Source organism: Nymphalis io, chromosome 4 (genome assembly GCF_905147045.1).
Source record: "Nymphalis io chromosome 4, ilAglIoxx1.1, whole genome shotgun sequence".
In the NCBI taxonomy this organism is placed as follows: Eukaryota; Metazoa; Arthropoda; class Insecta; order Lepidoptera; family Nymphalidae; genus Nymphalis; species Nymphalis io.
In genome coordinates this window covers 719,116-733,852 of record NC_065891.1, presented here as the reverse complement: position 1 = coordinate 733,852, position 14,737 = coordinate 719,116, and the positions used below count along the sequence as shown (strand labels likewise).

Below are 14,737 nucleotides of genomic sequence, written 5' to 3'. Positions count from 1 at the left end.
AAGTTCTTATATAAATCTCCGTTCAGAGGATTCAATTGATTTTAATTTAGAAACGCGGTTTAAGGTAATTACTAGCTACAACAGGAGATAAATATTATTTTAATCTTTAAAAAAAATGTACCACAAAATGTTTGTCTGCTTTAATTTGTATCTATTCCGACGGCACGATACCACTGATCTCTAACTCTTATCAAGTTGAAGAGGAACCAACTGTTTCACAATTCGTTTTGACAATAGATGTCTCCGGCAGAGGTTCCGTGAGATGTTCCTGTATTTCGAGTTTTTTTACTAAACTTTTTCTTTCTTCTCGAGCTTTATTATACGCCATTATTTCTTGAGGTGACCACTCTAAAATGTTTTATTCGTTATACCAAACATAGTTTAAATACACGTCCTAATTTTTTATCTCATTAAAAGTACTTAAGCGAAGTGACCTCTCCAATATTAACAAACCTAAAATGTATTTACTAAGAAGGTACATTTAATTGATAATACTAAACCAGTCCAACCTAGTAACCTAGAGTCCATCGCAATCCATTCGCTATTGAGGATACTATCAATTTTTAATCTATTTCGATAATTTGGTTCCAACATCAGTGTAACAAGTCGCTTACAATTATCCGACAAAGTATCAATATACCGTGATCGAAATCTCCAATTCTTATTTATCTGAGCTTGATACAATTGCTTTATATGTTTATCTTCGAAGGGCATTGCTCTATTTAGCATTACATAAATTACAATACCAAGTGACCAAATGTCCGTTGGCTTCGGGTAGTATGGAGATCCCTGCAAGATCTCCGGCGCCGTGTAAGACAGAGAACCACAAAATGTGTCACTATGAATATCCTTCAGGCTTTTATCAACGCATATGCGAGCGAAGCCAAAATCAGAAAGCTTCGCATTTTGGTTGGCAGTCAAAAGTACGTTCTCACATTTGATGTCTCTATGCGCTATTTCTAGCTCGTGCATGTATTGTATGGCAAGGGCCAACTGCCGCGTCCATATCCTGGCCTGGTCTTCTTGAACCGCTCCTTTTTGCAATACATGCTCAAGTAAATCCCCGTGCTCCATATATCTCATGAATATGAAATATTTAAATCTCCTTTGAAATATACTGTGAGTGTGAACAAGATGTGGATGGTTAAGCTTTATCAGCATTTCTATTTCTCTTGGAAGAAATTTCTTAACAAAATCTTTTGGAGCAGTATTAGTATCGATTACTTTACACGCCAATACAGTTAGCTTATAATTTTTATTCGGGTTTCTGTATTCCGCGAGGTAAACCTGCCGATATGATTACCAGACATTAATTAAAGCTTATTTGATATTAATACGTAAAATAAAATGAATTTACCTTAGCATATGATCCCTCATTCACCTTCTTTATCATTTTATAGCCTCGAGTAGCAAGTGTCAATTGTTCCGAACCAGTTAATTTTAAATCGTCCACTATGTTCAACTACATTTGAGTAAATTATTTTAATATTCTACTAAAAATGAAACAAAAATAATAATATTACTTAGCGTTGTAGAAACTTTACGAAACCTTTATTTTTCCTTCCATTTATTCCGCTTTCTTTTGCCTTCCCGATAAATTAGCAAGAGATTTTATCATTTCACTGGCCTAAAAACCACATAAAAATATTATTATCACATTACGGTCTTGTAAAACAATACTTAGTTGCTAAAGTTGTCGTATGTAGATACCCTGTTTGTGGACTCCCTATTTTTTCGTTCCAAAATATCGCCTTGCCTTTTCGGTGGATTTTTATGAATATCTGTTAATCTCTGTCTTTCCTCTTTAGCTTTTTGAAGAGCGGCTGTTTCAATTGCGTTTAGAGCTAAAAATAATTTAGTATTTTAAAGTATTAAAAACGTCTAAAGTAGTCAATTGACTCATTCAGATTTTATAAATGTATCACTAACTAGTAAGTCTACTGTCCATAGCAATCCAATCCGAGTTCAGAATTTGGTTCGCCGAATGTCTCAATCCCGGATCTGGTTCAAGCAAATGCTTCACTACAGCCTTACACTCCAAAGAGAGCACACTTGCAACGCGTGATCTGAATCTATACTTTTTTCCCATCTGCTGCTCGTAAAGTTTTCGCATACGTGTGTCGTCGAAGGGCATCGATTTATTTAACATCACAAATAACACAACTCCTAAAGACCATAAATCTGTTGGCTTAGGCAAATACGGCTTGCCTCGTAGTATCTCTGGTGCCGCGTAGGACATCGAACCGCAATATGTCTCGCTCAATATTGGTTGGTCTTCTTCGTCTACGCAAAACCTTGAAAATCCATAATCAGATAGTTTTACGTTAAAGTTAGCAGTTAACAAAACGTTCTCACATTTGATGTCTCGATGACTGATTTCCAATTCGTGGAGGTACTGTAAACCCAAAGCCAGCTGCCGAAGCCACACTCGCGACTGGTTTTCCGAAACACAACCGTTTTTTAAAATATACCCAAGAAGATCACCATTTTCGCTATATCGCATAAAAATGTAATACTTTGTTTTTCTTTGAAATATACTATGCACATGAATCAAATGTGGATGATTTAAACGAATAAGAACATCGATTTCACGCGGCAAGAATTTAACAACGAAGTCTTTCGGAGCTTTCAATGTTTCAATAATTTTACACGCAAGAGTTATTTTACTATTTTCTTCTTTTCCTATATACTCAGTCAAATACACCTGTTGAACATTAATTTATTATAAAAGTTTTAGATTACCCAGTTGTACCGATTCTGGATCTAAAATTCTCGTTACCTAATTCTGTTACCTTAGCGTATGCTCCTTCGCCGACGAACTTAATTAGTTTGTATCCTTTAGCAGATAAAGTATTTTCTTCAGATACAGTAGTTTTCAGATCGTTCATTATAATTCCAACATTTATCTAAACATCGAACATTTTGCGAAAAATATTCATAAACAATCTCTCGCCCAGCTGACAGATTCATAGAGGGATAAATAGAGGGCATTTTTAGATTGTTTTACATCACTGAAATTTAGCTTTGTGAAATTCCCTCATTTCTGACAACATGCCACATTGACGCTGCTACTTAGTTCTATAGAAATAACAGAGTATAAAGATGATAAAGAGAACTATTTAGTCAGAATGAATAAGTTTGTCTTTATTTTGGTGACATCTTTATTTCTGATATAATTTATCTTCCATAGGAAGTTTATATACAAGATTCTAAATCTAAATTATAGCTGCACTCTCTATTCCCCGACTGTCCCCTAGTACCGTAACCTGACACTGCGCTTAGCTTTACCCGTTTTCCGAGACCTTATAAGCAAGTCACCAGACCAATGACGTGAAACTTAGTCAACCACATCTAATAAGGTGTTTATGAACATCTTACTTCATTACAAATGTACGTTAAAGCGTAGAAGATTTCATAAATAAAACAACAATCTGAATTGTGATCTACTTTATTTATTCATGAACTCTACATTCAAGTACAGTGCGTACATAAGTGCATCTAGAGATATGCGAAACGGCTAATTATACCCAGATATTCAAGACAAAAAATTAGAGGTAATATTAAATTCATTATATGTCATAAATCCACATTCTTTTTATGCAAAAATTCGCCAGCGATGCACACGCGTTGCATGAAAGACGGAGCCGCGGTCAACATGATTCTATACTTATTGACGTCAGGGTGATCCGGATATCTCTTCTCGTTTCGAATCCTCTCCAGCATCCGCTGCGGTTCGCATTTCGACTTGGCTTTATAATCGTTATTTATGTAATCTTGTAATACTTTTGGCAGGATTTTGATAACTTCCTTCGCTTTCGTCGTACTCGGTAGTTGCAGCGCATCAGTTTCAGTTTTCTGTGGTATGATTATATCGTCAACTTCCACTTTAGAAACAGCTTCCGTAGCAGGTTCCTTACTGATCATTTCCTTGTTGCTGTCATTCATAGTTGTTTTATTATAGTAATTGCTTATATGATCCTTTAAAATATCGCCTAGGCTTTCAGTTTGAGTGTTTTCTCTTTCAATGCCATCGATGTTAACATATCCAGTCCTTGTCTCGGTTTTAATTGAAACTTGATTTTGTTCCACTTTGGGAAAATCTCTTATTTCATTAGTTGTGTGTGTTGTTCTGTTCGTTTTGACACTTGTTTGTTCTGAATCTATTTTATTCTCTGTGGTATTCGTGATATTTCTATTCATTGAGGCATCTAACATTGTCATAAATTGGATGTTATCTTCTTCGTCTAATATTTGGGAAATTCTGTGTACTTCGCTAATGTTTATACTGAAATAAAAAAAATATGTATTGTATCTATGTTTGCTTAAATATTGCACCTGCATGAATCAAAATATGTTTATTTTTCTAAAATAACATTTCACTTACCCTTGCCTGGCTTCGTGACAACAATACAGCATAAGAGGATCAATGGGATGAGCCTCTGTGTTAAAGACATATCCACCCATGTCGACTATACATTCACCGTTTGGTGTATTTATAACAGTCCCGTGGACACCTGGGTTGTGTATAAAGTTGTCCGGGTCAAACAATAGATAGAGATATTTGGTTGTTTCGGCCAGGAAGAATGACTCCATACGGTCTTCCTTACGGTGATCACGGACATCCTTAATCTGAAATTAATTTTAAAGTTTCACAATCTCCTATTGTTAGATAAAGATTTAACAATAGAGTATTAGATTTTAAACTGAAAAATGCAGTCACAAAAAATATAATTTAAATTACCGTCGCATATCCACATGGCGTTCTTGCACTGTGTTGAATGCTCCTCAATATATCCTCTCCCATTTGCAGCAGTATTGGATCTCTTGTTTCCCTATACAAGTACATGATTGACTCTATTAATTCCGGTCGTAATGGATAGCTCTCCCTTGTAGCTGAGGCCTCACCAGTACCGAGATTGTAAACCTCTGGAGTAAATCCATATTGTTTCCATACACTGTGGTAATTGTGTATAACACGCATTGCTGTGTCGCTTTCACCTGAAAAGTGTAATCGTTTTGAAACTTACCTTAATTTTGGAAATACTTTTGGTGCAGTACTAATAATGTTATACTTGTATTCTGATTGTAATAAAACAAAATATGTAAAATACCTATCAAGCTCAATAGACCGGGCCAGTATGATTCCAGGGACTGGAACACAGGAAGGGTCACATGCCCTTTTAGCATGGTAGCCCACACATACCAGTCATCCTTCTTCAAATATTTATCAATTACAGTCCGAGCTTCATTAAACATCGACATTAGTTCTGGTCGTTCCAGTAGTATTGCCCCTAAGACAAAACAAAAGAATATATATTATGAAAAAGTGTTTAGGTAAAATAGATCATAAATTATGCAATATGTAGACATATCTTTCAATTATAGCATGTTCATATCTCATTTTCAAACTTACCTTTGACTAGATATTCAAAATAGGAATCCACTCCACCTCCAATACCAGCATCTTGAGCTGTCCATCTTCCTGTCATGACATCAATATGGTTTCCAACTAGACCTATATGTGACCGATGATGATATAAGGCTTTTAAAGCATTCAGTGCAACCTGTAAAAATAGTCTCATTTCATCAAAGCCGGTTCATATTCATTGACTAGTAAATAACAATGTATTATAATTTATCAAAACTGTAAGATTATCATAAAATGATTGGAAGGACATTAAAGTACTATTAAACTCTCACCTCTTCATACAATGGGTCTCCAGTGAGCCTACTTAAAGTACCAAATTCTATAATAAAAGTCCCCACACCAGCTGTGCAAGTTATGCTCGTTTCTCCGGGAGGCACACCTGATCTCAGATTGATAGTGCCATAAGGCATACCAGTGGTAGTGTCAAAAGCAGCAATAAGTCTGTGTGCAACATCCTCTGCCAAGCGAAGAAGGGGCCCATTACATGGCCACCCAGGTTCTAATTTCATTCCTGACCTTCAAACAAGTAAAACATTGGAAAATTAATAAATTAATTTAGTAACTGCAAATGTGATATATAATGAGTATACTTACTTATATGATAAAAGATGTGCACTAAGTAAACCGCCAATAATTCTAATATTAGTTTCAAACACTGAAACATTGATATCCGTATCAAAGTTTTGTTTCTCTAGCACAATATCAACGACTCTATTAAATTCCGTATAGTTTCCCATTATCACAAGCATGTCCAAAGCATCTATAAGGGTAAGAGAATAACTGCCCCAAGTATCAACCCCATCACAACTCAATGGACGTAGCTCATCGTAGGGGTACGCATATCGTAGGTAGCTATCGTATGCATGTTGAAACATTTCTCTTACTTCCTCTCTAAAATGTAAATATAATATTTTAACGTAAATCATGGCAACAGTATTTTATTAGCAGAAAAAACTTTTACCTTAGTTTTAAAACATCTTCTTTACTGTATTCTCTTATGGATAAACAGTTATCGCAATGAAGACCCAGAATTAAAAATGAAATCAATAGTGCCTTATACATTTTAGCCACGAATCAATAAAGAGGTGGATAGTAATAGAATATTAATTTTTCATATTGACAGAATTCCTAGATTTTACTTTATTTTACTTAAGACTTTCAAATTTTATGACTATTTTACAATTAATACAAGACACTCTTAAGTTGCTCAAAGATTTTAAACATTATATCATATTTTACTTAGCCGCATAATCATTAGGATCGATATTTATATTTATATGGCAAAAACGTCGTAGCCCGGAGAATGCACACTGAAAACTGCATTAAATAACTGCAGTAGAATAGAGATTTTGACCTAAAACCTACTAAATACAAACTAGGTTTTTAGTCGATTCGAAGCACTACCTATCTAGGAAAAAGTATCGAGAACCAATTTTCATTAACTTTGTAAATTGTTGCTTAAAATGATAAAATAATATGATCTAATTAAAAGGTTTCAACATCTTATTTAAACAAATAAATGAAAAAATGTAATTTTGCAGCCAGAGTTAACTTCAGTGCTTAATTCAATCGATAATAAATTACTTTCGCAAAATCGAAATACCGATACTACATCTCTATTTTCTACTGACTACTCTACACTACAGTTGTTTTGACGTCTGACAGCTAGTGGTTTTTTTTTGTTTAATTGGAAATGACAAAAGTATTTCCTCATAGTGCCAAATTAGAAGTAAGATAGTCTCACGGATACCTCAATCTATTTTATATTCTATAATTTTGGCACACCTCTAATTTATTGAACACATTGAAAAACTGTGCTAACAATGCAAATGCGTCAATAATATCCTATATTAAAGTAAAGTACTTTGAGAAGATTTTTTTAAACAGTAAAAAAAAAATACGTGTTACACTATTAGTAAAATAAAAAGAAAAAAGTGATATTCTTGGATTTTAATCCCTTTTAATAATAATTTAAGGCTTACTCATAGACAAAAAAAAAATCACTACAACGCCATTGGTTAAAATTTAAAATATCATAGACAATAGACAAACATAAACTGCAACAGCTGAAGCAACTAAAATGTCTGTTGTCCGTTGAGACTGGTTAGCATTTTTGAGGGTGTTTTCAATTCCTTTCCACTTGAATTTTTACACTACTCACATAATTTTATAAAATGTTATCATCCTAATATAAATCAAACGTTTTCCGCTTTGGGAAAGCGTTCTCTGCGATTTGATTCATCATAATTACGATTTGTCGTTTAAGTTTGAGGTTTGTCGTTAAAGTTTACGGAAGAAACTAAGTAATGGCATCATTTAGAATTCATGAGGATCAAGAAAACACAGCATTAGCCTTAAGAAAAGATGCTGATGTATTTTCAGCTGCTGCCCAACGGCGTGCGCTTGGAGACCTAAGCCAGTTTGCTTGCAATCAGAATCGAAATATAAAGCATGTAAGTTGTTTTTTTATGCCCAATGTAGGCTTAAATGTGAAAAGGCTTTCATTGTAACATTTTTTCCAGTCAGGAATGACGAATGGACCTTGCAAAGTTCAAGATGAGAATAGAACAGTACGTCAGATTAAAAATGAAAAAAATATCGTACCTCCCGTGGCCCAGTTTCGCGCCTTTAGTGTGTACGAAGACAAACCGACAGAAGTCGAGTTGAAGAAGAGAGAACCAACATTTAAGCCATTTGTTGCAAAAGAAATAAGGAAAGATAACTTTTTTATCAATGCTGCAGAGAATGTCAGAGCTCTTTGTGCTCAAACGGAAAAAGCAAAGCAACAAGAACAGGTCAAAGCACCTCCACTCAGGTAATAATAAGCTGAAACAATAATTAGCAAAATGACCATAACCTAAGAGACCTTAATCTTAATATATAGTTATTTTTTCATTCTAAGTTGAACTATACAATAGTTGAAGTTATAATGATAGGAAGGACCTTTTCATACATCATTTGCATTACTATCAGTTGGCCACCTACATAATCATTACTAACAACAAATGTTTGTATTGTTTGGTGGAATTATTCATCCAAATAATCATTTTCTTAATAAATTATATATATTGTTGTAGTCTTATTACTATTAAATACTATTGCTGTGTTATTACTATCTGGAAGAAATATTTAAAGTTTACTACAGGAATATTTATAGTGATTTCTGAGTATAACTAATGAATAGTCTATTCGTAATAAAAATAAACTCAGAATTCTTTTCAAAACACAAGCATTTATATTTACAAAAAATATGAATTAATATGTAATTGTAACTTAATCACCAAGCTTTCTGTGAAGTGCTAATATCATATGACTTTTTTAGACTTCCGCTACAAGAAAAAAAAGAAAAAGATGTTATTGAATCACCTATGTCCGTTGTGGATACAAGCATTCTTTCTTCTATGTCAATCTCAAAGAATGCAAGTGATATTCTAGAAGATAATGATGAAGAGGACACAACTACAGCTCAGACGGACCGCGAGATGTTCTTCCATGTTGTAGAGTATCGGCAAGATATATATGACTATATGAAAGAGATCGAGGTAATTGTCTCATAAATTTTAATGTATTTACATTTTTGTTCGTAATATTGTATGTCTAAACTGTATAACAACAATAATCAACAAGGGATGAATCGCAATGTCAATTTTATGTTCCATTTGTGAATTACAATAACAATAAACTTGAGTGAACATATTTTGGGGCTATGATCTACAGTTTGGAAAAAAATAGTGAAATAAAAGTTGTGTAGACTGTCAGAACTAGTTGGAATCACAGCTTTCGTTATGTAGATTTTATATAATTACAAAACATGGGCTTACTAATAATCACACAACTGTATTTGCTTAGATTTTTATATACAAGTCAATTCCATAATTAGTACTTTTATTTACCAGCTTACTAATTTATGTGTAAAGCCTTTGAAGAAGTACTATGAAGAGTGAGTATGAAATTTATTATAATTTGAATTATTTTAAAACAGGTTAAAAACAGAGCAAATCCACGCTACATGCGTAAGCAGCCAGATATTACACAGGTGATGCGCTCAATACTGATAGATTGGATAGTGGAAGTTTGTGATGAGTACGGACAACAGAGTGAGACTTTGCACCTTGCTGTGTCATATATCGACCGCTTCTTATCATACATGAGCGTAGTCCGCACCAAACTGCAACTGGTTGGCACTGCTGCTACTTATATTGCTGCGTAAGTTATATTAAAAAAATTAAGTTAAATTTTTTTGTTTAAATAATCTTTAACACATTCACATTATTCAATTACATAAGTGTTTAATCATTCCATAAGATATTAAAGACAACAGTGTTTTTTATCTACCCTTATTACTTATGATAAAAATAAAATAAGTTGTGGGTACATTATGTTATCCTCTTATTATATATAATATGCAAAATATATTAATGTTTATATATAAAACAAACTTTTTTAAAGAAATAATTGTTATTAAATATTTAAATCTTTGAATATATATATACATTCACTAATTCATATATTGAAATATAGTTTAAAAAATAATTCAATTTATGTCAATGCCTTAGTACATAAGCTTGACAGTTTGTAATCCATATTTCAACTTATGTTTTATGTTTGTGTGTTTAAATAAGTTATTATTATTATAATTTTTTTATTAGGAAATATGAAGAAGTGTATCCCCCAGAAGTATCAGAGTTTGTGTACATCACAGACGATACTTACACTAAGCGTGAGGTTCTACGCATGGAACATCTTATTTTAAAAGTGCTGTCATTTGATCTCTCCACACCCACATCTCTTGCATTCCTCTCACATTATTGCATTTCAAATGGAATCTCAAAAAAAATATTTCACTTGGCTGCTGTAAGTATTTTTATTTACTATTCATAATATCTGTACCATTATATTTCTTGTGTTATATATGAAAATTCTAAAACAATTTTTTTTTACTTAATTTCACTGGTTTTTCTCAAGTCATGGTATTTATTTCCAAACCAGTGGTAGTTTAATTTTTATTTGACAAACAATAGGTAAGTGCAATTCATAGATTGATTTATTTGAATGAACTGTATGTAAAACAAAATAAGACATGCTTATAACTTTAAGTATGACTAATCTACAAGTTCAAATAATAGGAAGGAATTAATTCATGTATATACTACCGCTCAAAAGTATTTGGCCACCTACATTTTCTTTAAGTTACAAACGATACATTTTAAAGAAATTATTTATTAGGTTTTAATTGTTTGTATAACACTGCAAAATACTTATCCACATTAAAATTGTAAACAGTTTATTGTTATTTGTGGACTCCTGGTCGTAAAACCAAAATAGTGTTATTGTCAGAATTTCTGTGAAGTTATTCTTTAGTCGCAGTTTTGTTATAATTTAGTTATTGAGAAATAAACATAACTAAAATAGAGAGTAACTACTACAAATATATATACGTTAGTTATCTGATGTTATTAGACAAGAAAACAAGCTCTCCGTAGTCCAGTACTTTAAGTCTAACAATATTTTTTTTGCTTTTCACTACTGAGTTTTGTTTTTTGAAGAAAATGGGTAAAACTAGGGAATATTCAAGAGAGATCAGGGGTATAATAATCGGCCTTCATATAGCAGGTAAAAGTAATCGTGAGATTTCAAGACTGCAGAAGATACCAAGGTAAATTGTTGACTATATTGTGAAGAAATTTGCGTCTGAAGAAACAGTTTGCAACAAACGTCATTCAGGCAGACCGAGAGCCACAACTTCAAATGAAGATTTGAGTATAGTTATTAATAGCAAACGGAATCGACGATTAACGGCACCAGAAATAACAGCACAGTTTAATGTGGATCGTGATAAACCAGTCAGTGTATCCACAGTCAAAAGAAGACTCCATGACGCAGGACTCAAGGGATGCATAGCGGTCCCAAAACCACTTCTTAAAACTATTAACAAAAAGAAAAGACTTAATTTTGGGCTAGAGAACACAAGAATTGGACGTTAGCAAATTGGGAAAAGGTCCACTGGACGGACGAATCAAAATTTGAAATTTTTGGATCCAAACGAAGAGTTTTCGTACGGCGGCAGTTAAACGAAAGGGTAAATGATGCTTGTACTGTGGCTTCAGTTAAACACGGCGGAGGGTCTGTGTTGGTTTGGGGGTGTTTTGGTGGCTTCGCCGTTGGAAATCTTGTGCGAATACCAGGAATTTAAAAAAAAGAAAGTTACAAAAATATATTGGAGAATAGCGCAGTGCCTTGTGGAACCCATTTAATTGGTCTGGGATTTATATTTCAACAGGATAATGATCCGACATACACGTCATGACTATGCCAGTACTTTTTAAAAGGAAAAGAACAAGAACAGGTGTTGAAACTCATGATATGGCCTCCACAGTCCCCAGACTTAAGCCCAATAGAACTATTGTGGGATCAGCTAGATAGACAGGTGCGGAAACGTTGTCCTACATCTCAGAAAGACTTGTGGTGAAAACTGCAAGATGAATGGCAGAAGATAACTGAGACAACAATGCAAAAATTAGTAGCTAAGTTGCCGAAGATTTGAGAGGCTGTCATTAAAAATAAAGGTGGACACATAGATGGGTCCATAATTTAAAAACTTTATTATTATTATGTTTGAAAATGACTAATAAACAGTTAAAATTATTATGAGGTAGTTTCATTTAATCAGACTTTTACAAAGGGTATTTTACTAGGTGGCCAAATACTTTTGAGCGGTAGTGTATATAAACATTATTATTTTATTTAATATCTACTCTGTATCTGAACAAACTGAAGTGAACTAAGTATTGTAAAATAAAGAATTATCTTGTGTTATGTTATAGTACATTGCGGAGCTGTCACTACTGGAATCAGAGCCGTACTTGCAGTACAAGCCCTCCGTCATAGCTGCGAGCGCGCTCGCCACCGCGCGACACGCGCTGCTGTGCGAGCGCAGCGCCTGCCACGTGACCGCACACTCTTCCTGCGCCAACACCGGTACTGTCCGCTCGCTGGATTTTCGTGTACAGCGCATGAACACTACGTTATAGCTCTTTTGGGTTGAAGATTTCTCGCTGCTTCCATGAATCCGCTCCAATAATATATTATAGGCTTCCTGATAATTATACCTTTGCTGCCCAGCATGAACGGAATTATAAATACTATGTTGTCATTAATTTCATTTGTATTCACTCAAATTTTTTAATAAATGGGTAATCATATTTTTGTGTTAAATTATAATATTTATAGTACGTAATGCTGAAATGTAACCACTGTACAGCGTGGCCGGCGGCACTGGTGCAGAGCTCGGGCTACGGCTGGAGTGAGTTGGAGCCCTGTCTGCGCGAGCTGGCGCGCACACACTCTCACGCGTCGCGACAGCCCTATCAGGCCATTCCGGATAAATATAAGAACAACAAGTGAGTAACATACATTTTACTACCTGCTGCTACCATCAAAAATAATTTACATGCACAATTATATATTCGACATTTTTAATCCCGACTATTTTTAGTCCAGCAATTATACAAGTTGTGTGTCTTTAGCTGTTGATTACCAATGCATACATAAACTAATGATCTTTTGTATTTTTCATTGAAACTGATGGAATTCCAGGTTCGACGGTGTATCAACGATTGAGCCCAAGCCGATGTTCGCGGTGTCCAAGTACCAGCAGCCCGCCGCCGCGCGCCCGCCCGACGCCGCGCGAGCCAGCTAGTGCCCCCCCCCCCCCCACACACACACACGACCCGCACGGACGAGACAAACTTATTTAACTTAAATGGAAAATTACAATGTTTATAAGAAATGAGTGGTATAATTTAATTGATATTATGATGTCCCTAGTTCTTGTTTTTGTTTAGACTAATAATGAAAGTTGCGTCATCCCAGTAAAATTTTGTTATATTTTTTAAAATCGTGCAGTTAATATACAGTAACCTACAAGAAGCAATCAAGAAGCTGAAAATGTTGAAAATTGTTGAAGAAAATTTATGAAAAGACAAATTTTGAAGGCTAAGCATTTATTTACATGTGATGTGTGTCAGTTTAATGTATGTAACGTTTTGTGTTATGTATATAATGATAATGATCAGGGTTTTCATTTTATAATAATGTATTTGCGTCTAAACGTGGCTATCTGAAATGTGAATGTTAAATAGTCATAGTTGTTCCTAGTGTAGAATGTAAAACATTTCTTCATGTTACATATATTTTAAATAGTAAACTTTTTTACTGAATTAAATGACATGTAAAAATAAAATCAGTGTAATTTGTAGTCCAACGAAATTCAAAGATTGGGGAATATATTATTAATATCGTAAACGACACTAAATTTAGCAAAATTTTTACATAGAAATTTATTTTCACCATTACTGTGTTCATTTCAATATATATCGCCAACCGCTTGTGTCACACTGATACTCCGGACTGCGAAATGTTTAGACTTCGCTATTTTACTAGAATGTTAAGCATATAGTATTGTGATTGTAATGTGGACCAATTTTTTATAAAAATTAAAGTAATTCTACTGTACGACGATAGTTTAAAAATATGTTTGTCAACTGTCAATGATTTACAAATTATAATTTTTTATAATGTGATGGCTGAACGGTATGGCACTTTGCGTTAAAAGATCTATTGTAATGTATTTGAATTGTAAACAACTTAGTGATTATTTAAATACCAATTCTTAGCATTTATTTTCATGTTTGTTAGTAAATTATTATTTTTGAGATATAAGGTATGTTTTTAATGTTGATAAGTAGTTTTATTGTAATTTAATATAATAAAATCCATATTTTGCTCGGATTTAGCTGATGGAGGTAAGTACCTATATTGGTAATATATAATATTAAATTACTAAGAGTTTTCTTTTAACCCTTTCGACTCTCCTCATCCTCTAATCTGGGTATCGTTACAATGTGATGCTATTGTGTAATTCAAGAAGAGAGATCGATCAGTTTCGACTTTTTAAAATTTTATGGAAAAGTATAAGGAATCAATTCATTCTTCCTATGAATTTAATTATAAATTGACTACTAGGGTCCGTTCACACAGACCGGCTCGGAGAGCATCGGCCTGCTTTTTTCTTTTCACACAGACCGGGTCGTATACGCTTGGAATTGGCCGGAGCGGAGCCGCCAACTATTTCACATCGACCGGCTGGAAGAGATCTGAAAGCGGGTGCGAGCGAGAAAGAGCACGCATGCGGAGCCGGTCGGCTCCTTTTATTACTTCACACGAAGCGCGTTCAGGCATTTTTAATGACAAAAAAGGTGCAAATGCAAAAATAAACTTTACTACAATCACTCAAAACACTGTTTCCAA

General features: G+C 34.0%; 4 protein-coding genes across 4 annotated transcripts; 1 reads left to right on the top strand and 3 right to left on the bottom strand.

Moving 5' to 3' along the window:
- Positions 1-190: 190 nt before the first annotated feature.
- On the bottom strand, positions 191-1,567 carry LOC126781885 (testis-specific serine/threonine-protein kinase 1-like). Its single transcript, XM_050507005.1, has 4 exons — positions 1,550-1,567; positions 1,358-1,462; positions 510-1,287; positions 191-348 (listed from the first exon to the last, which is right to left on the bottom strand). The coding sequence occupies exons 1-4, from the start codon at positions 1,565-1,567 to the stop codon at positions 191-193; spliced, it is 1,059 nt and encodes a 352-aa protein (XP_050362962.1).
- Positions 1,568-2,888, bottom strand: LOC126781884 (testis-specific serine/threonine-protein kinase 1-like). The gene is made up of 4 exons (XM_050507004.1): positions 2,793-2,888; positions 1,930-2,704; positions 1,711-1,844; positions 1,568-1,627 (listed from the first exon to the last, which is right to left on the bottom strand). Exons 1-4 carry the CDS (start codon positions 2,886-2,888, stop codon positions 1,568-1,570), a joined length of 1,065 nt encoding a protein of 354 aa, XP_050362961.1.
- A 544-nt stretch (positions 2,889-3,432) lies between these two features.
- Positions 3,433-7,047, bottom strand: LOC126781663 (ER degradation-enhancing alpha-mannosidase-like protein 2). The gene is made up of 8 exons (XM_050506619.1): positions 6,390-7,047; positions 6,023-6,319; positions 5,701-5,944; positions 5,414-5,564; positions 5,112-5,291; positions 4,742-4,998; positions 4,385-4,629; positions 3,433-4,285 (listed from the first exon to the last, which is right to left on the bottom strand). The coding sequence occupies exons 1-8, from the start codon at positions 6,488-6,490 to the stop codon at positions 3,577-3,579; spliced, it is 2,184 nt and encodes a 727-aa protein (XP_050362576.1). The 5' UTR covers positions 6,491-7,047; the 3' UTR covers positions 3,433-3,576.
- A 464-nt stretch (positions 7,048-7,511) lies between these two features.
- On the top strand, positions 7,512-14,269 carry LOC126781685 (cyclin-A2-like). Its single transcript, XM_050506652.1, has 8 exons — positions 7,512-7,881; positions 7,951-8,243; positions 8,751-8,970; positions 9,411-9,634; positions 10,078-10,282; positions 12,253-12,406; positions 12,690-12,828; positions 13,025-14,269. Exons 1-8 carry the CDS (start codon positions 7,735-7,737, stop codon positions 13,125-13,127), a joined length of 1,485 nt encoding a protein of 494 aa, XP_050362609.1. The 5' UTR covers positions 7,512-7,734; the 3' UTR covers positions 13,128-14,269.
- Positions 14,270-14,737: the final 468 nt, after the last annotated feature.